The 24,037-nt window shown below is 46.6% G+C and overlaps 1 protein-coding gene across 2 annotated transcripts in view; it reads left to right on the forward strand.

Moving 5' to 3' along the window:
- The window catches only part of TENT4A (terminal nucleotidyltransferase 4A), a 298,560-nt gene that overhangs the window by 30,032 nt on the left and 244,491 nt on the right, over positions 1-24,037 (forward strand). For both annotated transcript variants that reach the window (XM_069219701.1, XM_069219702.1), the window contains exons 2-3: positions 5,350-5,473; positions 14,974-15,020. In XM_069219701.1, the coding sequence (XP_069075802.1) occupies positions 5,350-5,473; positions 14,974-15,020 (171 nt within the window). The remainder of the gene's footprint in view (positions 1-5,349; positions 5,474-14,973; positions 15,021-24,037) is intronic.

The following is a 24,037-nucleotide window of genomic DNA, read 5'->3' on the forward strand; positions in this document are numbered from 1 at the left end:
AGGGAGAATACCCTGCTCCCGGGCTTCCTCAAACACCACCAACAGCCTGCCCTTCTTCTGCCCTCATATATATGAAGAGAAAATGGTTGGTACAACTCAATTGGGTAAACCATCCCCACTAGGCACTTTTAGATTTCAAACAATGCCTCCACCGCCCCACTCACTTCCTCAACTGTTCTCATCCTCTAGACTTTCCATACTCTCCAGCTCCAGCTGCGGAAGTCTCACCCACTGCAGAAACTCTCCTAGTCAAACATCAAGGACTGAGGCACCAGACATGGGCCTGCAAATGCTCCACCAAGACCCAAAGGATATCCCTGCGATTGGTATCCTGCACACCTTCAGTGTTTTTAATGCGTAGAATGGGAGGGAGATTCAGCTTCCCTTGCAGACCTTACATGTGGTTCACACTGGGCTAAATTCTCAGTTTGCAGTGCTTCCTTTGGGCCTTACCAGCACCCCTCTGTGTTAACAAAAGTGAGGGTGGTTGCAGCTCATCAGCAGAGGACTGGAGTTCCAGTTTTTCCATACTTCACCTTCAAGCTACATTGAACCTCCTGAATTCACATGTCAATGTGCCAAAATCGTACTTGACTCCCTCTCGAAAGCTCCTTTTCCTCTGAGCTTTTCTGGGACACTGTGCAGTTTTGGGCCTATCCTTCCAAGTGTGAAGTCCAGGATATTCAGGCTATGATACTGATATTTCAGCCCTGTTGTTGATTTCAGTGATACTGAGACTGTTGGGCCTTCTGCATCTTGCTGGTCACTCACGCCAATCGCATATGTGGACTCGGCAGTGGAACCTGAAGTCCCAGTGGGCGCACAGCATCATGGCAGTCTTTCTGACATGGCCCAGATCTCAGAGCCCACCCCTCCCCTCCACCCCCCCCTCAGAAGAGCTGCAGTGGTAGCTAATAAACTGTGATTGGGCCAGTGGCAGACCCCACTCACCTTCCCAGCCAGAGCTGACTGTAGTGACGGATGTGTTGCTCCTGGGATGACTACCTGGGAAAGGTGATGATCAGAGGCCTCTGATGTTTGGCAGAGTCAGAGCGCCACATTAACCTGTTGGAGCTCATTATAATTTTCTTGGAAGTAAAAGCCTTTCTTCGAGCAAATGAACACTGGTGCAGATGTTACCATATGTAAGGAAATGCCTATTTGCATGTTCACCCCCACATTTTTGGACTGATGTGACTTTAAGACTGTGCACGGAGGCCTGCTAACCAGACCTTGTGCCTGCGTTCTAACCCTAAACAAATTGGTTGTCCAATAGGGTATAGCCAATTGGCAAAGCCTGACTTAGGTCCCTAATATGAGGTCCCCAGGGCTTACAAGCCAGTGTCCACTCTTGGTGCAGCACTGATTGTGCCATCCTTTGTGTGACAAAGTACAAAATGGCACCCAGTTTGCCACTGCAGACTGGAAAGACCATGTTTTTCAATGCCAGTTCGACTTTGCATTAAACCAATGGCAAAATCACCCTATCCCATAACCTATGTTTCACATACGGAAGGCCTTTAGTTGCTTGTGGGAACAAGCTGTATTTTGTTAAGTAAGATGCCTATTTCTATAGGTCTTAACAGCAACACTTAGAAATTGTCATTTTGTTGTGGGTAAGTTTAGTAGCCCCATTGGCTAACTGAGGTACCAGGTGGCTTCCCAACCTGGCTAAATTCTTAATGGGGCTACCTAAGTGGGTCATGTAAGGTATCAATTCATTATGGCATTAGCTGTGACTTGATGACCAAGCCAAACTGTTTTTTAAGGGTTATGCAACTTTTAGAAAGTGGCTTTGCTAGTCCAGTGGCCTCGCACAAGAGACAGCTTTCTGCCCCTGGAGACGTGTGAAATACTCCCAGGCCTCAGTAGCAAAGGCAGTTGTAGCAGAGCAAGGTGTCTCCTCTGCCTGGATGGGGATTAGCCCAGAAGGCGAGCTTCAATGGGAAGTCGCCTTTGATGTGCCACCAACCACAACACTCCTGGTCAGGATGCTTTTTCATTTAGACAGAATGGAAACATACCAAAAAGAGGGAATTTGTCCCCAAACCGGTTTTACCATGAGTGTGTAGCCCTCAGGTAGCCACGTCTTTAGAGTGAGCAAGCTATTGACGAGCGAGGAAGGGTTGTGCCAATTTGCAAGGGACAAGAATGTGCCATTGAGGGATAGCCAGATGTCACATCACAGGAGCTGGTCACTAGGTAGGAGGGGGGGGGGGGGGCCAGTAGCCAACTGGTTAGTGACCGTGTGGTAAAAAAATAATAATAATAATAATAATAATAAAAAATACATAGCACACCTAGCACCCTATCCCTCAGATCGCCCTGGAATCTGAGGACGACTGAAGGGACTGCCCAGCTGCCCTTGGGCCCGCACAAAGAAGCTGCACGACTGAAATGACTTTCAGGTCTAGCAAAGTTTGGGCTATTTCTATGGCCCTGGGCTCTGGGCAAAGTTTATTACCAACATCCAGCAACAGCAGTAACTCCAAGGATCAGTCTGCTGATCTCCTGGGGAACAAGAGCTGAAAGAGCCCAAACTGACAAGTGGGTACCCACTGCAGACGTTTTGCTGCCATCAGGTGCCTGGTACCCAAGAGGCCAAATCTAGAGTAGACAAATGATGCACCCATGTCAGCTTGACTGGGATTGCTATTGGAGTTTCGATTTGTCGAACCCAATGAACATTAGAGCCCAATCCAACCCCCCCCCCCCCCCCCCAAATATAAATATGTTGCCCCAAATGTAATGCAGACTAACCAGTATCCCAGCATCGGCTGGCATGCCACTGCAACATAGATGACTTGGAGGGACCCTGAACTCTATGGACAAGTTCACCCCCACTTCACCCATGGACAGAGGAACACAGACACCCCTGTTGACTGCACCACAACAGGGGCGTCCTTTAAGCATCTTTTTGCCTACATCCCTCAGCATCAGGACCACTCTTTGGTATGCTCTGATGGCCAGTTAACTTTCCTGAATATCCTTTCTGGCCCCCCAGAACTTTGTCCTGCTGGCATTAACTGCACCACTCAGGCTGGAGTGTGCCAAACTGTTTCAAACTTTGCAAAGTTTCCAAACTTTTAGTTGGCCAGTGCTTGTTTGCTGTTGATATAAAAGTTTCTTTATTTCTTCTAAAATTCATATCTCTGGAACCCTCTGGTGGGTTTTGATAAGCTCTCTAAAAATTTATAAAAACATATTTTTATAAACTGGTGTTTTCTTTAGTGTTGTGACTTTATTTTGTTGCTAGGTGCTGTTAAATGCTTTACACATTGTTCCTTTGCTAAGCCTTACTGCTCACAGCTACCCAGGTTTGAGCTAAAGGTTAAATAAACTTATCTGACTGGACCCAAGACGGTATTTGAGAGAATAGTGCACGATAAGGGCTCAGTCATATCATATAGGACACCCAAAGTCCTCATAACATAACGCCACTGACGTATGGTAATGCAACAATCAAAGTGGGTGGGGTTGTTGGACCCTTTGTCAAGAGACTCTGTGTTCCATGGTGGTTCAACACCTGGTGGGCTCTTTGCAGCCCATGTCATCTGCTCTGGCATTCAGACACCTAGGGGGGGATCATGGATGGTGCATCCATGCATACATGTTGCCAAGTTCTTTCAGCAGTTTTGAGCCTTGATTAAAATTGTACTCCACCACTGTAAACACGAAACTTCAGTAGATTAGCGTGCTTGAGTTTCCAAGGTGTCTCTCGTGCTGAGACACTTAAGCTCAAATGGAGCTCTGGCCTCCTGTAAACCTTTCTGCCAATACCTTTCCTGCCTAGAGTTCTCAAGAAGATCAATCTCAACCTGGCCTAACACATTCTTTTGGTTCCTAAGAGTCTGGTATCCTGAGTTGTTAAGCATGACCGTCGTTCCTCCAGACAGGCTGTCCCTTCGAGGGGATATTCTTTCCCAGCAACATTAGATGGGTCTGCACCTGAACCTGTGCACCATCAATTTTCATGCATAGAGATTGAGTGGTGACAGCTTTCAAACTTACTTCCGAATAATGTAATGTTCTGGCAGACAGGCATCTTTCTACCAAGACTGTACATGTCTGCTGTTGGGACAAGTTTGTGGCATGGTGTGAATCCCATAGCATTGACCCCACACTCTACCTGCACCTTTATCAAGTTCTTCTGGTCGCATTGTCTATAGCCTATCAGGGCTCTGTTTAGTTATAGGTTACCTTTCTTCCATATCTGCTATCTTGGGGTTGCTAGACCAACCTTTCCTTTTTATGTCACCTATTGTGTCTAGGTAGTAACTGATGCCACCTAAAAGCATGCAGCTCAAATCTTCCTGATCTATTTTGACTCTTGCGTATTATTCCAAGGCAAGAAACCTGGGTCTAGATTGTCTCTATCAGATAAGGTGTTACCAACTGTTAACTTTTTCTTCGAGTCTGGACTGCGTTCCTTACAAAGGATGTCACCCTAATCCACCTGGGTCGATCTATCACCGTACTTACCCTTCCACATTCCCCCCCAAAGGAAGGAGATGTAATGGTGAATGCCCTTCGATTTATCATTGCATGAGGGGGAGGATTTGCTGTGTGTGATCTGTGCCGTGTCACTGGTTGCTTGGGTAATGCCCGACTTTCCATGTCATCGATTCAAAATCTCTTGCTTAATCTTGACTTGACATGCTCTTAAGGTGCACTTATGCGTTTTTGGATCCCTTGCTTAAAAAGGTACTTGATCTATTGCATTATGCTTTGTCGTAGCAAGCATAAGAAGTTTTTACTGTATTGATGAGGTGTCCTATGCTTACGTTGTAAAAATGTGGTCTTAAAAATGTATATTTTTGCATGTCCTTAATTTGCTAAATAATTTGATAGAGTATTTGGTGGCACTTCAAGATTTTCACAAACCTGACTAATGTCCTATGTTTAGGATAGACTTTGACCAGATTACTTTTGTTGCTTTTTGATTCTGAACGTGCTCACCTGTAGTAACTTGAAGTCTTCATTTACAGTGTTCTAATGTACCAATTCATGGTACCAGACCCAAGTGTTGGTAGTTTATACTAAGTGTCCCTGGAAGCTATAAAATATCTGCAAGTCTTGCCTTATAATTCACAATATGAAAACTTTTATTTTTCCCCACACTTAATAGTTGTAGTGCGGTTGGGCAATTTGTTCATAGTTTATCTATGGATTGTCTAAAAAGACAGGAAAGTAGGTTTTCTTCTTTTGTTTCTTCCTAGGGATTACTTAAGGTGACGTACACTGGAAATGTTATCCATGGTGTTGGCTGGTTTAAACTTAAGTTGAGGAAAATATCTTGTTTTTTTTTTGGGAAGTTGTGACAGCACTTTATTCTATTTTTCTTAATAGGTTGCATGAAGAAATCATAGATTTTTATGAGTTCATGTCTCCATGTCCTGAAGAAGCAGCAATGCGGAGAGAGGTTGTGAAAAGAATAGAAACCGTCATCAAAGACCTCTGGCCTACAGCTGATGTAAGTAGATAATCTTCATGCTTCTTAAGCAGATTATGTGGAAAATGTTGGTGAGGACATTAATGCTTTAAACTTATTCATAGCATGTATGATTCAATTTAGTCTTCAGCTTATAGTGTGTTGTATAAGGCACTAGTGTAGGAAGGTTTTAACACATATCTAGGCTAGACTTAGTGGCCGCGTTATCTAAGTATTCTAAAGGTTTGGCCACAGCAAGTATTGCTCCTTGGTGGCAATCTAATGACTAATCCAATCCTGTTTTTGTGGTACAACTAATACTTAGTTAGCTGGTATTAGTAATGAAGCTGATAGAACTTATCAGGCTGGTAGTTGAAAGTTGGGCTGTTAATTTTGTATGACAAAGCAGCTTTTCCAAAAACTTGACAAGTTATTTTGTGCGAAAAGCAATATACAGCTTTTCTTTTATAGAGGAACAAACACCATTGGACATTGCTCATAGAATCTTACAATACAGATAAGATTTTGAAGATGACAAGATTACAATACATGGATGTTTAACTTTGATTTCCTCAGGTCTTCAAAAATTATGTCCGTTAGGAGTGAAAACATTTTCTTGCAAAGCACAACTTCTGATGGATACAACTACCTGTGGATTCCTCACCTCATGAATACTCCCATGGCGCCAATACCGAAAAAAAGGGGAGAACCCAATCCCTCTACCCTGCCTTGGGTAAATATAATATCAGCACAAAAAGAAGTGGCAGGTAGAGATAAATTAAATCATGAATTACACGAACAGTCCTATATTCTGTTGCTCATGAGTTTATTATTTACTCCAATTTTATTTCTAATGAATTACTCAAAAAGCATAAAAGGATGAATGGTAACAAAAGGATTAGCCACCTTACAAAAATTATATTACACTAAATGACACTAGACATAACAAACGCAATAAATCCAACTGAGAATTTATCATTTTTAAAAACCAAATCTTAAATCAATGCCCTATACATTTGAATAGTGGTCACTGTTTATACTTCACAAGTGATCCACTTTTATCTGCTAAGTGACTAGGCTTTTCACTGCATTCATTTATCACCACTTTGTGCATTTCTTTCACACAAACATGATAAAATGCATCTCAAATATTTACAATAAAGTGCATTATTTAACAAGCCCAATACACTTGCTTAGTAACACACATAACGCGGCAGCCTCAGGTGCTGATACAAACGCGCGAAATAGCCAGCGCTAACCGCGGACCCTGCACACACGGAAGCCGATGGTTACAGCATTTTGCAGACGGGTACAAGTGTACACCATTCAAAGATATTGGAGAAGAGAGATGAAATCTCGGCTTTTTGGTGTGAATCCCTGACACTAAGAATGACTATTGCCCTTTCCCAATCCTGATGAGGCCTTTAATCAAGCAGGCCGAAACGCGTCGATTTTCTTGTTTTGCAAGTGTATTGGGCTTGTTAAATAATGCACTTTATTGTAAATATTTGAGATGCATTTTATCATGTTTGTGTGAAAGAAATGCACAAAGTGGTGATAAATGAATGCAGTGAAAAGCCTAGTCACTTAGCAGATAAAAGTGGATCACTTGTGAAGTATAAACAGTGACCACTATTCAAATGTATAGGGCATTGATTTAAGATTTGGTTTTTAAAAATGATAAATTCTCAGTTGGATTTATTGCGTTTGTTATGTCTAGTGTCATTTAGTGTAATATAATTTTTATAAGGTTGCTAATCCTTTTGTTACCATTCATCCTTTTATGCTTTTTGAGTAATTCATTAGAAATAAAATTGGAGTAAATAATAAACTCATGAGCAACAGAATATAGGACTGTTCGTGTAATTCATGATTTAATTTATCTCTACCTGCCACTTCTTTTTGTGCTGATACTCCCATGGCGCCAGCATTCAACGGAAATCTTCTTACTAGTCTCTGCACGTCGACGAGGACGTCACTGTCTCGCACGCGACGCCGTCTGACGTCATACAGGCAATAAGAGGTCCTCGACGACGTGCAGACGTCAGTTCCCTTTATTCCGTGCATTCGAAACGGTTATCTTCGAGGGAGCAACTGTTACTCTTGCGGTTACAGTGTATATCTTGCTGCGTACTCTTTCTCTGTGGAAATAATGTCGCAGAGAAAGTCTGGATTTAAGCCTTGTCGTGAGTGTGGAGGCAAGATGTCGGTGACGGATCCTCATTCCGATTGCCTTTGGTGTTTGAGCTCCGACCACGACGTCTCGACTTGTGATTCGTGTCAGCACATGAATCCGAAGGCCCTTAAAGAACGCGAGGCGAAGCTGTTTATGGCCAAGTCAAAGGAGAAGCATCATAAGAAAAAGTCTTCTCCAAGACATCGGCGTCATCGAGACTCCCGGCGCCGTAGAGAATCTCGGCGTTATTCAAGGGAGGCTCGTTCCAGGTCTCCGGATCGGCGCCGGAGGACATGGGAGGTCAGCCCCACGGTGACGCCGCATCCTTCGACGCCGTTGCTCTCTCCGGCGTCTCCAACTTCGCCTGGACAGGCGTCGGTGATTGAGGTATTGGAGCCTCAAGTGTTTTCTCCGGCGCAGACGCCGAGGTCGGGGTCGCCTCCGAGTCAGGCACCCCAGTATCCGGCTTTTCCCACCCCTGGAGCCGATAGTTCCGCATTCTTGAATGCGATGTATGCCATCTTCCAGCAGATGGCTCCAGGGGGTGCTCCGGCTGGGCCTTTGGCCTTTTCTTTGGGTGATCCTGCGCCTCTTCGGCCGGCACCCTTTATGCCCTTTCTCCCGTTTGGGAACGTGGGCTCGGCGCCAGTGTCGGCGCCGGTGGCCGCTCCGATGGCTTCGGAGGGATTGGCCCCAGGGATTCCCATCCCGTCGACGTCGAGATTTCGGCCTGTGACTCCGGTGGGTCCATCCGTTTCATCTGCTCTTCAGTCGGCGCCGAAGTTACCTGTGGCGCCGGATGCGGCGTCGGTGGCTTCGGAAGATCGGCGCCGATCTCCGACTTCGGCGGAGGTATTGTCGACTCCGCGGATTGAGCAACGACTGCATTCAAGGAGGCGTGCTCTCCGGGTACTAGAGGAGCAGGAGTACCAACGAGCTCTAGAGGAAGGAGAGCTAGAGGACTCGGGTGATGGGCTGCGTGGACTGGAGTCGGCCAGTGGGCTGGACACTTCCCCTGAGTGGGACCTTTCGTCCCCGGGGGAATATACCGAGGAAGCTGCTTCCTTTCATACAGTGGTACGGAAGGCAGCTAGTTTTTTGGACCTGCCTTTGCCGGTGGTGGAGGCGAAACAAAACCTTTTGACAGAGGTGTTGCATCCGGCCTCAGCCGCGGCGGAGCCTCTATTACCTTTTAATGACGCTCTGCTGGATCCGGTTTTAGAGGTGTGGAAGAAGCCGGCATCTTCCCCAGCAGTTCACAGAGCCGTGGCCAGGAGGTATCGGACGGCTCCAACTGATCCTGGTTTCCTATCTAGGCACCCTACGCTGGAGAGCTTGGTTGTGCAGGCCTCCTGTTCGTCCAAGTCAGCGCCTGGTTCTTTTCCGACGGTGCCTGGGGACAGAGACTCAAAAAAGCTGGAGGCGCAGTCGAAGAAGATTTTTTCGTCCTGCAGTCTGGCATTAAAAGCCACCAATGCAACCTGTATCCTGGGGAGGTATATTCATGCTCTGATGGATGACATCTCCTCTTCGTTTACAGAGCTTCCCCAGGGTCTTTTGGATCTTGTCTCTGATGCCCAGGCTGCTGCGACCCAAATTATCCAGACGGGACTGGATACCACCGACTCGGTAGCCAGAGCAATGGGCACAACTGTGGTGGAAAGGAGACAGGCCTGGCTCCGTAACTCGGGCTTTTCGACAGATGTACAGTCCACATTGTTGGATCTCCCGTTTGATGGGGACAAACTGTTTGGGGCTAAGGCTGATTCGGCCTTGGAACGGTTTAAGGAGAGCAGGGCCACGGCTAAGTCGCTGGGACTCCAAGCTCCTTCTTCCACGGCCTCTTCCAGATTCTTCAGGAGGTTTCGTGGATTTGGGCGTGGCTCTTCCTCCTCTTCCTTTCGGGGAAGATATCAGCAACCTGCCTCTTCCCATCCCTATAGATCTTTTAGGGGGAGGGGTAGGGTCCGCACCAGGGGAGCTTCTCAGCAGCACTCTGCCTCTTCCTCATCCTCTGGCGGGGTGCAGCAGGGGAAGCAGCCTTAGGCTTCCACCATTTCCCACTCACTCCTCTCCTGTAGGGGGAAGATTACAGCATTTTCTCACCAAATGGGAGACTGTTACGTCGGACACTTGGGTTCTCAGTGTTGTGGGAAAAGGCTACACCCTTCCCTTTCGGGAGTTTCCGCCCCTCATCCCGCCCCGCCCTTCGTATTGTTCACAAGAACACCTCCTGTTGCTAGAACAGGAGGTAGAAGTCCTCCTTTTAAAGGGCGCGGTGGAGTTGGTCCCGGAGCAGGAAAGGGGTCAAGGAGTTTACTCAAGGTATTTCCTGATTCCCAAGAAGGATGGTCGTTTGAGACCAATTCTGGACCTGAGGATCTTGAATTGGTTCCTCAAGCAGGAAAAGTTCAAGATGCTGACCCTAGCACAGGTGCTTTTGGCGTTGAACATGGAAGACTGGATGGTGTCTGTCGACTTGCAGGATGCTTACTTTCATATCCCGATACTCAAGTCACACAGGAAGTATCTCCGGTTTGTGGTGGGATCGCAACACTACCAGTTTGCGGTCCTTCCGTTTGGTCTTACTTCAGCACCTCGAGTCTTCACGAAGGTGATGTCGGTGGTTGCGGCAGAGCTCAGAAGGAAGGGGATAGCAGTATTCCCTTACTTGGACGATTGGTTAATCAAAGCCAAGTCCCCGGAGCTTGTGTTGCGTCATCTGCAGTCAACAACCCAGTTGTTGTTCGACCTGGGCTTTTCGGTGAACGAGCCCAAATCTCACCTAGAGCCCTCTCAGCGCCTCCTGTTCATAGGGGCAGTACTGGATACAACATTGGGTCGGGCCTTTCCTCCGCCTCAGCGGATTCAAGATATTCAGGATTTGGTTCCAATGTTTCGAAATGGAGCGGTAGTTCCAGTCCTCAAGGTCCTTCGTCTGCTCGGTCTTTTTGCCTCCTGCATTCTGTTGGTCACGCATGCTCGCTGGCACGAGGGCTCTTCAGTGGTGCCTCCGAAGGCAGTGGTCTCAACACAGAGGGGATCTAGAGGGTACTGTCAAGATCTCCAGAGATGCTGCTGTGGATTTGAAGTGGTGGATTGCAAGCAACAATCTTTCACAAGGAAAGCCGTTCCAGCAGTCGCCACCAGTGACAACAGTCATAACGGATGCTTCCACTCTAGGGTGGGGAGCTCATCTGGGGGATCTGGAGATCAAAGGTCTTTGGTCTCCAGAGGAACAGATTTTTCACATCAATCTGTTAGAGTTACGGGCTGTACGTCTGGCTCTCAAGGCCTTCCTCCCTTCCCTTCGTGGTCAGTCGGTACAGGTCCTAACGGACAATACTACCACGATGTGGTACATAAACAAGCAAGGAGGAGTGGGGTCGTACCTTCTCTGCAGAGAAGCTCTTCGACTATGGTCCTGGGCAAAGGACCATCGGATTTGCTTGATAGCAAACCATCTGTCCGGAGTTTTGAACGTGCGTGCGGACAGTCTCAGTCGCCACTTCTCGGCAGACCACGAGTGGCGTCTCCATCCAGATCAAGTCCGTTTAATCTTCCAGAAGTGGGGGTTTCCTCGGGTAGATCTGTTCGCCACTCGAGAACGCGCATTGTCCGTTGTTCTGCAGCCTTCAGTATCCGATGCAGGAAGCGTTGGGGGACGCGTTTCAAATGACCTGGTGCGGCCAGTTGCTTTACGCGTTTCCTCCCATACCCTTGATTCCTCGAGTATTGAGGAAGATTCGCCAAGACCGGGCTCTAGTAATCTTAATAGCTCCGGATTGGCCAAGGAGGGTGTGGTACTCCGATCTTCTCCAACTCTCAACGTGCCCGCCGCTCCGTCTCCCTTTCAGGGCAGACCTCCTCTCGCAGTCGCAGGGGCAGGTTCTACACCCCAACCTCCAGAGTCTGCACCTACATGCCTGGAGATTGAACGGGGCAACCTGAGTTCTCTCTCTCTCCCGCCTGAGGTAGTGGATGTTATATTAGCAGCCAGGCGACACTCCACTAAATCTATCTACGCTAATAGGTGGTCTAAATTTGTTGCGTGGTGTGGAGAGAGGCAGATTGATCCCTTACATGCTCATCTATCGGACATTTTGTCTTTTGCTCTATCTCTGGCGCAAAAAGGTTGTGCAGTGGCTACCATTAAAGGTTATTTATCGGCCTTGTCAGCCTTCATATGTCTTCCAGACCAACCATCTTTATTTAAATCCCCTATTGTTATCAGATTCTTGAAAGGTCTTCTAAATCAATATCCTCCAAAGCCATTCGTTATGCCGCAATGGGATTTGTCCTTAGTCCTGACTTTCCTTATGGGGTCCCCTTTTGAACCTATGCATTCTTGCCCCTTGAGGTATTTGGTTTTAAAAACAGTCTTCCTGATAGCTATAACATCAGCAAGGAGAGTGAGTGGGTTGCAGGCCTTATCAGTAAAACCCCCTTATACAACTTTTTATGGGGATAAGGTGGTGTTGAGGACCAAGGCTGCTTTCCTCCCGAAGGTTGTTTCACCCTTCCATTTGGCTCAGGCAATTACTTTGTCCACGTTCTATCCTCCGCCTCATCCTTCCAAAGAGGAAGAAAGACTGCACCGTCTGGACCCAAAGAGAGCGTTGAGCTTCTTTATCGATAGAACAAGGGATTTCAGGCTGGAGGATCAGCTGTTTATTGGATACGTGGGCAAGAGGAGAGGAAAGGCAGTCCACAAGAGAACACTATCCAGGTGGGTTGTTCTTTGCATTAAAATATGTTACTCTTTGGCAAAGAAGGATCCTCCTGAGGGCATTAGAGCTCATTCCACCAGAGCTAAGTCGGCCACTTCGGCCTTAGCCAGAGGTGTTCCTGTGGTCGACATCTGCAAGGCCGCAACTTGGTCGTCCCTTCACACTTTTGCAAAACATTACTGTTTAGATTCTGAGGTTAGAAGGGACGGCCATTTTGCACGGTCAGTGCTGCAGGATTTCTTGGTTTGACCATTTAGGCACCCACCGCCGGGCGTGGTACTGCTTTGGGACTCTATTCATGAGGTGAGGAATCCACAGGTAGTTGTATCCATCAGAAGAACGAGTTACTTACCTTCGGTAACGACTTTTCTGGTGGATACATTAGCTACCTGTGGATTCCTCACGGTCCCACCCGCCTCCCCGTTGCCTTTATGGTCTTGCCAAGTAATCCTTGAGTGCGCTCCTCTTGGTCCTTGAGGGTGCAATAGATGTATATATATAATATATTTGTATATATATATGTGTATATATCTTTATGTATATACTTGGTGTGTATATATTTTAAAAGAGAGAGTTTTATATATATATATATATATATATATGTACATAAAAAGATTTACAGTTATTCATACAATGTGGTGTATTTTACAATATAATGGATGTTGCCTTGCTCTTTCATTGCATTGCTTGGTTGTTCTCATGCACGTAAAAAATGATTGGTACTGACGTCTGCACGTCGTCGAGGACCTCTTATTGCCTGTATGACGTCAGACGGCGTCGCGTGCGAGACAGTGACGTCCTCGTCGACGTGCAGAGACTAGTAAGAAGATTTCCGTCGAATGCTGGCGCCATGGGAGTATTCATGAGGTGAGGAATCCACAGGTAGCTAATGTATCCACCAGAAAAGTCGTTACCCAAGGTAAGTAACTCGTTCTTTTCTGCCACAAGTGGCCCTCAACTATAATTCATCAAATTTTGCAATCGAGTGGCCAGATCTACAATGTGGCAATGGAGGACAGTGTTTTAGTCATAGAGCCTGGCCTTGATGTAAAAACAATATACCTCTAGACACATTAGTTGAATAGGCATTCAAAGTAAGCTGCTGCCTAAAGCCTACTGCCAAACATCTGTGAGGAAAGCCAACCCTTCTGTTCCAAATAGATTATCAACCAGTGGATGTCTTTGGGCATGTGCCCAGGTAAAATAGCTGTTATACACTGGTCGAGACAAACTCTATTTAAAGTGGACATTTATAGGGCGTGGCTGCTTATCTCAAGAACTTCACTGAAGATTTTGAGGCATTGCAAGTTTTTATATATAGGGATGACCAACGTAGAAGTGGTTTAACTCTGCATGGCTCAAAATGTTAACCCCAATCATCTCAAGTCATTAACTTATGTAATTTATTTTACCATACTATGGAGAGTTGTTCATAGACCCTGGTCTAAGGTGTCCCACCTGTGGCTTATGCATACCTGTCCACCTCCCGACTCAAAAGTGCAGCTCAAATGAAGTTTAGTCTGAGATTGTGTTAATTAAGGTGAATATAGAAAAAATACTTTTTGAAGGGTAAACTAAAAATGAGTGACAGGATGTCAGCTTGGCGCTTAATTCCCAGAACACTGTCCCCCACACAATGAATACGTGAAAACACTATTATAGTCCATGACAAAACAATAACAAAATAAGTCCATCTGCATATGAAAGTTTCTCTGTTCGCTGTCTTTTTTTCATCATGTAGTTTTCATTTTCAATCCTACAGTTATTTCCATGAGACCGAAGCAACCAACACATGTTTACTCTAAAGGGGGGTTTCAGCTAAACACAGTACCTGTCAATTATTCAATCTCAACAGAAAATAGTGCTTCATGTGATAAAATAAATCCATGATATGTTATCTTCAAAATAGTAAGCTCTTTCACCTATGATATGGTACCGCTATTGTCCCCAGCTCGAGATTGAACCTTGATTGGGTAAAAGTGGACGAGACTTCAGACAAAGGCATGCTGTCCCATGGTAACTAGTTATCCCACTGCATAACTTCATAACTGACTATCCAATTGTTCAGTTATGTCAATCTGTCCTTTTTCTGGTTAGTAGTGATAAATGGAAGGAAAAGTGTTAGACCAGAATCATGTGGTTGACATATCTGTACGGACCTATAGCACATGGTCCAGCCTTAGTTTAAGTGAGGCTATCATATGTGAAGCGAAAGGAAGCTCGGACTCTATTGCACTTAATAGGTTGAGTAATTTGCTGTCCTATGGTTTCTTTTCCCTGTACGTTGCTTAAGAGTGATTAACCACCCTTCCGGAATCTGACTATTGTGCATCTGGATAAAACTGCTCTAACGATGATTATTTGCTATCAAATACTCACAACTGGTTACGTGCATTGCTTTTGTCCTGCAAAAACCTGTTAGGGTCACCTGCATTTCTGTTGCAGCTCTATTGTGCACACTTAAAATCTAGGAAACGTATTTTTTAGTCCCTACAAAAGTTAAGTCTCCAGGTCTTACTCTAGTGTGAAACGTCGTACTTGGAAGTGGCCAACAAGCTGGATGAATTATGGAAAGAGTTAACTGTAATGTAACATCCTGAACTTTTATGTTTAACATGTTGCTTGTCTACTTTCAGGTCGAAATATTTGGCAGCTTCAGTACTGGGCTTTATTTGCCAACAAGGTAATGCAAGTTAATGTTACACATACCTTCACTCAGTATTTCATTGGTCTCACTGTTTAACTGGGTATGCTTTGTTTTTCTCTTTTGCTGTTCATTAAGCTTCCTATCATGTAGACGTTTCCATTGTATTAAGATTGAGCTTATCAAATGCAACATTTCTGACCTTTCGGCTGTCATAACAGCATATATTTATCCTGCCAACATAGTTTTGTGCCTTATGCCAAAATGCACAGCCAAAACTGGCCAATGTTAGGCAGAATGGAGTCCACCACATTCAAGCATTAAATTGACTTGGGCTATAAGACAATAACTGTTAATGTTTATTTTCTTGAGGGGCGTGTTAGGTCTTTTAGGCATTTTAATCTTTTGAAATGTCAAGGTTTCTAGAAGCCCCTGCTTCAGCTAAACTACAGTGAACGTTTTCCTGTTCTCAGCATCTCTGAGCAATACTGCAGCCGTTTTTTTAATACTGTAACTGAGCCTTTTTTTTTTATTGTCGACGTCCTTGTGCAACTGCATTCATCAGTTACCCTTATTTTCCCATAGTATTAGTGAACATTTTGTTAAATATTTATACTATAGAGATGCGGAGAAAGGGGAAAAAAAGACATTTTCATGTACTCCGGTATAACCTAAAACTTTCCACACAATATTAGCTTTCTGTATCGGGTTTGTATTGTTAAAATTTGCTGCTTCCGATTTCGTTTTGGGACACCTTTGATGTTTGTGAACTACATCCTCTGCCTGGGCTCAAAAGCGAGCGCCCAAAGCCATTTAGCGTTCTGAGGCTCTGTGTTCGATCTCAAGTGATAGGCAATAATATCCTTTTTCGCCAGAAGGAAACACTCTAGCTGGGCCCATGGGGAACACACGTTGATAACTCCAATTCCACCTCCACTGGCGTTTATACCTGCCCTTCCCAGTTTAGCCAACGCTGTAAGTGGATCCATCAAACTTTAATGCAGGTTAGGGCGAATACATTTAGGAGAGCATCTGTCCTCTAGATGACCACTACTTTGGTTTCACAGTCGACTCTCCTGATATTTTCAGAATCGGTACAGAATACAGTAGCTGTGCAGTGTGAATAGTTTCTGGATTGACATACTGCATTGTATTCTATCTAGTGTTGGGGCCTGGAATAGTTTGCGTAGTCCTTTTTCATTTTTTCCTTTCTTGATGGATATAGTCTTTGGCCATTTGGTGCTATGTCTGTACCATTATGATATCAGATGTGTCCCTGAAAGCCCTTGTGTGTGGTTACCATTTCCAGATTTTGTTTTTACCACTATAAACTGGAAGTGTCAGCTGAAGCTCTTCGAATATCAACAAAAAGAAGCTATGAAGTTTGATTAGTCATGGATAGCAAAGGGAAAATACACACTTTACACTAGTAAAGAGAATAGGGTGAACCCACTGCCCCCTGAAAAATAGGTGTTCCGTGTGGGCGACTGAGCATGCCGTTTGAGAATGCATAGACTGGGTGCAGAAACTGTTCTGAAAAATAGGGAACACCCATCTTTATAAGACCCCCTCCCCCCCCCGTTATAATACCCCTGTTCTTGGTAATAATTATATTTATAATAATTTATAAGTAATAAGTGTAAACAAATTAAATTGAAAATAAGTATCCTCCTGCTTGTATAGGGTACCGGGGCAGAGAAAGCACAACATACTAAAAGTGCTCCTGTCTTATCCTCATATAATTAAATCTTCGGCCTATAACGGCTCAAACGCTTGTTCGTTTGAAATTATATTTTATGTAATACTCATAAGAACCACTTTTCTTCAAGAGTTGTTAAATCTAGGTGTCGATAATGGCCTGTGTGGAATCCTCCTGCCCACCTCATTACACATGTTTACCAATCCACCAGATGTAGAGAGAGAGAGGGGAGAATGATGACATTCTGCCTTTTATGTAGATTCTATTTAATCCAACATACAAAGCTGGTCATAGTTTAGTTTAAAGTGTGTATGGCTTCATATTTTTCAACAGGAGGTTGAAATAAAAGGTTGCCCGCTGTCTATCATGAACTTTAAAACTCGATAACACTTTTGTAATTTTAGGCCTAAACTTATGGTTCTTCTTAAGCGCTACATGCAGTGAGGATATGGCTTCTTTCAGGCCCGTGGATCTTGCTGTTTAAAAGGTTTTTGGTTTCCTACGTTGGTTTCAGGGCTCCTTCCATGAGCGGAGTACACTTTAGAAGGGGGATTTCTGGGGACACATTAGACCAGAAGGGCAAAGCAGTCTGGTGAGTGCGCTGAAGGTGCCCCACAACTCTGCCTGTGGCTGGCCAGGGCCTGGTGCTGGCCTACCCGGGGGCACCTTCACAGCTGGTCCCTAATTGGCTGGGAATGGGTGGCTGCGCCCTGCTGCAGTCGCAGGCCCAGTTGTTTGTCCTGCACGCTTTACCTGCTCTAATTCCTTGGTGGTAATCTGGACAGCAGTGCTTATTGTCCTGCCTAAGGAAATCACTGCCATATTTTTATTTGTAAATATTTCAGCAGTTTTACTGTTTACCATTTGCTAGTGAGTTCTTTTAAGATCACAAAGTAGGAAGCTAGCTCATTTTATGGTGTGGCACCATATCCCCAGCCCAGGCAGCCCTTAGTGATAGTGAATAAGTGTCCAGATAGCAGAAGCTTTCTAGGGGCTAGCTGAGGTGAACAGCTAAAGCTAATCCAGGAGGTATGTAAAGCAGTTGAAATACCACAGTAGTCAGGCAGTAGCTTAGTCACAAGAAAGAACCACACCAGTGTTGAAAAATAAAGGATTCTTTATTACAAAACTATTACTAAACTGAGATTGGTATATCTCACTTTGGAGATATCACATACAATTGTAACCATAAAATAGGCAGTACAAATAGCACAAATATACAGGACCCTAGGGGAGGGCTAAACCATACCCTAAAAAAAATTGGAATGTGAAAGTTGAACTCCAACCAAGGTAATTGTAGTGGATAGCTAGGGGGTGAGGTATGTTAGAAACAAGAGAGGTAACTGCAGTGGGTAACCCCAGCAACCAGGTGCAATTCAATTACCCACCCAGTTGTCCCTGAGGCTTACACAAAGCAGTGGTTGAAGATTGTGGAATTCAGGTCCCTTCCCAGCAAACTGAGGAAACCAGCAGGCAAGGGAATGCATGGCTAGTGCTCTTAACCCTGGATACCCAGAAGACAGGAGTACCTACATTGGGGACCCAGGAGGGAAACAAACTCTGTCAGAACCCCTGTGGATGCCTCTGATTGTTCAGCAGCTGTTACGAACCCAGACCAGGCCGGTGAAACCCAAGGACAGATTCCAGACGTGGAGGACATGAAAAGGACAGGGACTGAGTCCAGCACCCAAGAGGTGCCCAGGTGGTGCAGGTGGCAATGACCACCTTCCTGAAGATGAATTTCCTGTAAGTCGGTGGAAGTTGTCCAGCTGTGGAGTCCAGGAGTCGAAGATCCCACGAGTCGCCAGAAGCTGTCCCTTGTCAGTCGCTGCATTGCAGGAGGGTCAGTGACCAGCCAAGTCACCAACAAGCACTAGCAAGTGCAAATGGAAGCAAAAGAGAAGTTGTGGGGTCAAAACAAAAGTCCAGGAGCCTCTTCCCAGGAGGGGCAGTCAGAGTTGGCTGTCAGCACACAGGAAGGCCAACAGAGGTTAATAGGTCCAGCAAGTGACCCATAGGTGCCAACACAGTCATAGGGAGGCCTTACCAGTCCAGCAAAACAAAAGCCCCACATTATAGGAGTTATGAGACAGGAGCTGATCTTTGGTTTAAAGAGTGCTGGGGGCCTGGGCTTCTTGGAGGCTGAATATCTCCCGGAGGAAGTGTCACCAAGTCTTGGGCAAATGCAACAGTTGCAGTGCACAGGGGAGCTAGTCCAGTGGCAGGAGCCAGGGCCCACTGTTTCCCAACTTGGATAGAAGACCGATAGGACCCAAAGTAGGCACAGTCTCGCCACATGTGTTGCAGGATCTTTGTATGTCCAGCGACAGCAGACTCCACAAACCGATTGATGCCTTAAGGATCTTGCAAATGCAGGGAAGTGACTCCTTCACTCCCAATGGAGATTCCTTCTTGCTGAAAACAGTCTTTGTGACCATGGAGAATGCACAGCCTTGGATGTTGCAGAATTCTTGCAGAATCCAGAGAAATTGCAATGTGAGCCTCCCCACCAGAAGCAGAATTGTTTTGATTGCAGACGAAGACCAGCAGCAGGTCGAGGCCAGGGGGCAGAAGATGTCATGGTGAGAGTGCTTTGTAAAGCCTTGCTTGACAAATCTAAGCTCCCACGTGTGAGGGAGCCCTTAAATAACTCTAGAAGGGGGTAGGTCCCTCTCCGCAGTGACCTACTGATCAGATGGGGTCAGGGACGTCACCTGTGCGGCCTACCCACCCAGATGCTCCCAGGGGCCTGTGCACATCTTGTTTTCAAGATGGCAGAATCAAGTGGCCACCTGGCAGATCTCTGGGGATTTCCCTAGGGGAGGGGCTGGACAGGGGGGTGATCACTGGACAGGAGAGTGTTGGTCATTTCCCTTGCCTTTGTGTAGTTCCGCACCAGAGCGCAAACTAAGAGTTCCTGAACAGGTGTAAACCTGAATATGCAAAGAGGGCAACAGATGTGCCCTTCAAAGCAGTCTGGTGGTGCACAGAGGCTGCCCAAGCCCTTAGACACCTAATACACAGGGAGAGGTGGTCATCTCTCCCTTGCTGGAAATCCTTTGTTCTGTTCCTCCGGCGTGAGCCTGGCTCATCAGCAGAATGGCCGTGTCCTGGGTCAGCAGTAGTGTGGGCTGGCAGCTGGACCCTCTAAGGCTGCACAGGCAGAACAGGGGATCCCAAGGGAACCCACAGAGTACCTGGTATCATGCAGCGAACATTGGAATCGGCGTAGTTGCACGATTCCAACATGTTTAATACCAAAAATGCCTAGGTTTGGAGTAGCCATTACGTAGATGGATCACTTATGTTGACCAGTGTCCACTACATACCTTGAGGTGGCTTCCCCGCACTTAGTCCAGGAATTGGCCTGGGGTCTGTAGGTGTACCCTGCTCACGCAGGGTTATCATCACACTTAGACATGCGCCTTACCCTTGGGCTGAAGGGTCTACCGGAGGGGTGACTTATGTCGGAGTGCAGTGGTAATGTAGTGAAGGGGTTCTTGCAACAATGGCAGGCCTGCAGTCAGTTTGCATGGACTTCTGTGTGTGGCACAATACATGCTGCAGACCATACAGGACCCTTGGTGCACCAATGTCTGGGTACCATATACTAGGATGTTACTTGGGTGCACCAGAATGCCAATTGTGGGTGTAAAAAGTAACCGGCAACTACATTTTAGGGGAAAGAGCACGGTCACTGGGGCTCTAGTTAGCAGGATCCCAATTAACTACAGTCCAAGCACACTGGCATCAGGTGAAAATTTGGGCTCAACTATGCCAGAAATACTGCACTTTACTACACAATCACCTCAATTGTAGGAAGCATGCAGTTGGGCACAAACCTTTGTAAAGTTGCCCCCTCCTGCTATGAACACTACCTCAGAGTGCTGTTATTGTTAGCTTGAAGCCCTGCTGTGAAGTAGGTGTTTTTAAGGGAATTTGAGTTAGACAAATGGGTTGACGCACCACTGCAAAATTTAGACCCCTCCTGTGTACAGTATAGTCAAACAGTTGGTTACAATATTATGTTGATATACAGGGCAGTGACAATACTTTAATCACCTTCCGGTTTTTCTACTTCTTTCTAGTGCTTTTCCAGCGAATGTGGAAATCAAGTTGGACAGGGAAGTGGGGAGGGGATGCTACCTAATGACAAGGTTCTATCATTCCATTACATTAAGTGCCTTCACAGTAGTTTGTTGATGAGCTTACACAATATTTAAAAACATTTGTTTTAGGTGATGCTCCTCACAGCAGGGTAGTCTCTAGGTGGAGGCACTCGCAACAGAGGCACAAAGAGGGGTAACCTATCTGCATCTGTCTGTCAACAGCCACAAAAACAGTGATAAGGAAAGACAAAAAGGTGGTTTTACCTAGAACACTTCTCGCTCTAAACAAGACCAACCCCCTTCAACCACACTGTTAGAAATAGGGTCTCTAGTTGGCAGAGGTATTCACCTTTGTCCAAATAGGTACCACAATCCTAGTCTGGGTAAGTCGCACACAATACAAATTATCCTGTGCCCACCCTCTGGTACCTTTGCACAGAGCAGTAAGGCTTAACTTAAAAGGCAATGTGTAAATTATCTGTGCAATAAATCATACAGTAACACAGTGAAAACACCACACTGGTTTAGAAAAATAGATGGTATTTAGCTGGTTAAGTTAAGGTCAAAATGATAAAGATTAGTTAAGCCCAGGTTGACTTATCACTTTTGCAAGTTTAAAGTGTCTTAATTCTTAGCACTCCATTACACAAAGGAGCTTGTTTGCGTGAAAATTTAGACCACGGAGACCACAGCGGAGGAGATCTGTAGAAAAATAGGGTGTGCATCAGAATTTTCAGTGTGGCACAGATGAGTCTTTTCTTTCCAACGCTGCAAGGGGCTTTGCGTCGATTGCTGGCGTGCAGTCTTGGTTCCTCACTGCGATGCGTCGAATTCTTATCCCCAACGACTGAGTCGGAGCGGCGTCGACCGACACAGACTTTGGCTTCGGTGGGACCTATCCGCCCCAGGTCAGTTTCGGACCCTTTTTCCTATGGGTATGACTATGGGGATGAGTTGGAGGGGTCCCTGGACCCTTATATTCATACCAGGATGACCCTGCTGTGGACTGGGCACAGGATTTGGGCAAAGCCAGTGGTCTGGATACTTCCCCGGACACTGGCATGCTGTCTCCTCCTACCGTGGCTACGGTGGAGGGAGCAACATATGGTATGGTGGTCAGTAGGGCAGCTGAGGTCCTCGGTCTTGAGCTGCCTACTGTAGAGGTCAGGTCTACCCTCCTGACGGAGGTGCTTCAGCCTGGGGCTTCTACTTCAGAACCTCTTTTACCATTCAGTGAGGCACTCACCGATGTCCTTTTTGGGTACATGGTCCAAACCAAACACAGGGGTTCCTGTGAACAGGACTATCGCACGGCGCCATCTGCCCGCTCCGAACGTCCCAAACTTCCTGTCTCAACACCCCACGCCTGAGAGTCTTGTTCTCCAGGCTTCCTCTTCTTCAGGCTCATTCCCTTCCGCACCCCTGGATAGGGAATGCAAAGGACTGGAACAGTTTGGCAAGAAGTTTTCTTCCTCCAGTCTAGCGCTGTACTCTGAACACTGCATGCCTTTTGGGCCGGTATACCCACTCCCTGTGGGATATGGTTGCGCAAGTCCTGCTGCAGATACCAGTGGAGGCCTGTGCTATTGTCTCCCAAGCAGTAAACGATGGGAGAGACGCGGCGAAGTTCACAATCCGTTGTGGGCTGGATACAACTGACTCTCTGTGCAGATCGGTTGCGATGACAGTGGCCTTAAGGTGCCACTCCTGGTTTTGGTGGGGTGGGAGGGGAGAGGGAGGGTGGGGGGGGGGGGGGGGGGGTTTGCTTTCCAACAGTCACTCATGGACCTGCCCTTTGATGGCACCCATCTCTTCGGAGACCAAGCAGACTTGACATTGGGGAGATTCATGGGTTCCCAGGCTACGTCTCAGTTCCTGGGTTCCCTCTGCCTCTCGCCCACCACAGTCTGCTTTTCTTCCCTTTGTGGACACGGAAGGGGCTCTCGGCAGCCACAGTGCCACGCATGCTGGCCTGCCTATGCGTGGCCGAGGACGCAGAATCCCACGTGGCTGTGGGACATGGAACCAGAGGTCTGTCCAGTCAACCTCTGCCCCTGCTTCAGTCTCCAAACCCTCCTAGTTAATCCCCTCAATCCCGCCCAGTTGGTGGCAGGATCTGCCATCACCTGCCCCACTGGGAACATATCACCACGGATGGGTGGGTTTTGCAGATCATTTTTTGCCGATCATTCGGATGGGTTACTCCCTCCCTTTCCAATCTGCTCCACCATACATGCCTCCATCCTTCCATCCCCTTCTGGAGGATCATTTGGCGCTTCTCTGCCAGGAATTCTCAGCTCTCTTGGCCAAGCGAGCTATAGAAAAGGTCCCTGTGCCAGAAGTAGGTCGTGGTTGTTATTCCTGCTGCTTTCTGATACCAAAGAAGGACAAGGGCTTACATCCTATCCTAGACCTTCGGGACCTGAACTACTTCCTCAAAAAGGAGAAATTAAAAATGCTCACCCTGGCTCAGGTTCTGTCTGCTTTAGACCCAGGAGACCGGATGGTAGCGCTGGACTTGCAGGGCGCTCATTTCCACATCCCTATCCTGCCTGCCCACAGACATTACCTACGATTCGTGGTAGGTCACGGGCACTTTCAGTTTACTGTGCTCCCCTTCAGCTTTACCAGTGCCACTCTGGTGTTCACGAAAGTGATCGCGGTGGTTGCAGCTCATCTGTGCAGTTAAGGAGTCTGTCTTCCCCTAACTCGACAACTGGCTGTTGAATGCAGACTCACCGCACACAGTAGTCTCCCACCTTCAGACTATGCCGAACCTCCTGTACACACTGGGGTTCACTATAAACCTACTGAAGTGTCACCGGACTCCCTCTCAGATGCTTGCTTTCATCGGGGCAGTTCTGGACACAGTGCAGTTGTGGGCTTCTCCTCCCGAAAAGTGAGTCCAGGACACTCAGGCTATGATTCCAATCTTTCAGCCTCAGTCTTGGGTTTCGGTGAGACTGACTCATGGCCTCCTGCATCCTGCTAGTAACACATGCCGCATGCCAGATGGCATATGCAGGCTCTGCAGTGGGACCAGAAGTTCCAGTGGGCACAGCATCAGGGGAATCTCACAGACATGGTCTAGATCTCGGAGGGGACTGCGAAAGACCTGCAGTGGTGGCTTTCAAATCCGAATTGGGTCCACGGCAGATCCCTCTCCCTTCCCCAACCAGATCTCTCTATAGTGACAGATGTGTCAGAGGACTCTGGTCTCGGGCGGAATCGGGGCTCTATATAAATCT

The sequence above is a fragment of the Pleurodeles waltl genome, chromosome 2_2, assembly GCF_031143425.1.
Source record: "Pleurodeles waltl isolate 20211129_DDA chromosome 2_2, aPleWal1.hap1.20221129, whole genome shotgun sequence".
NCBI lineage: Eukaryota > Metazoa > Chordata > Amphibia > Caudata > Salamandridae > Pleurodeles > Pleurodeles waltl.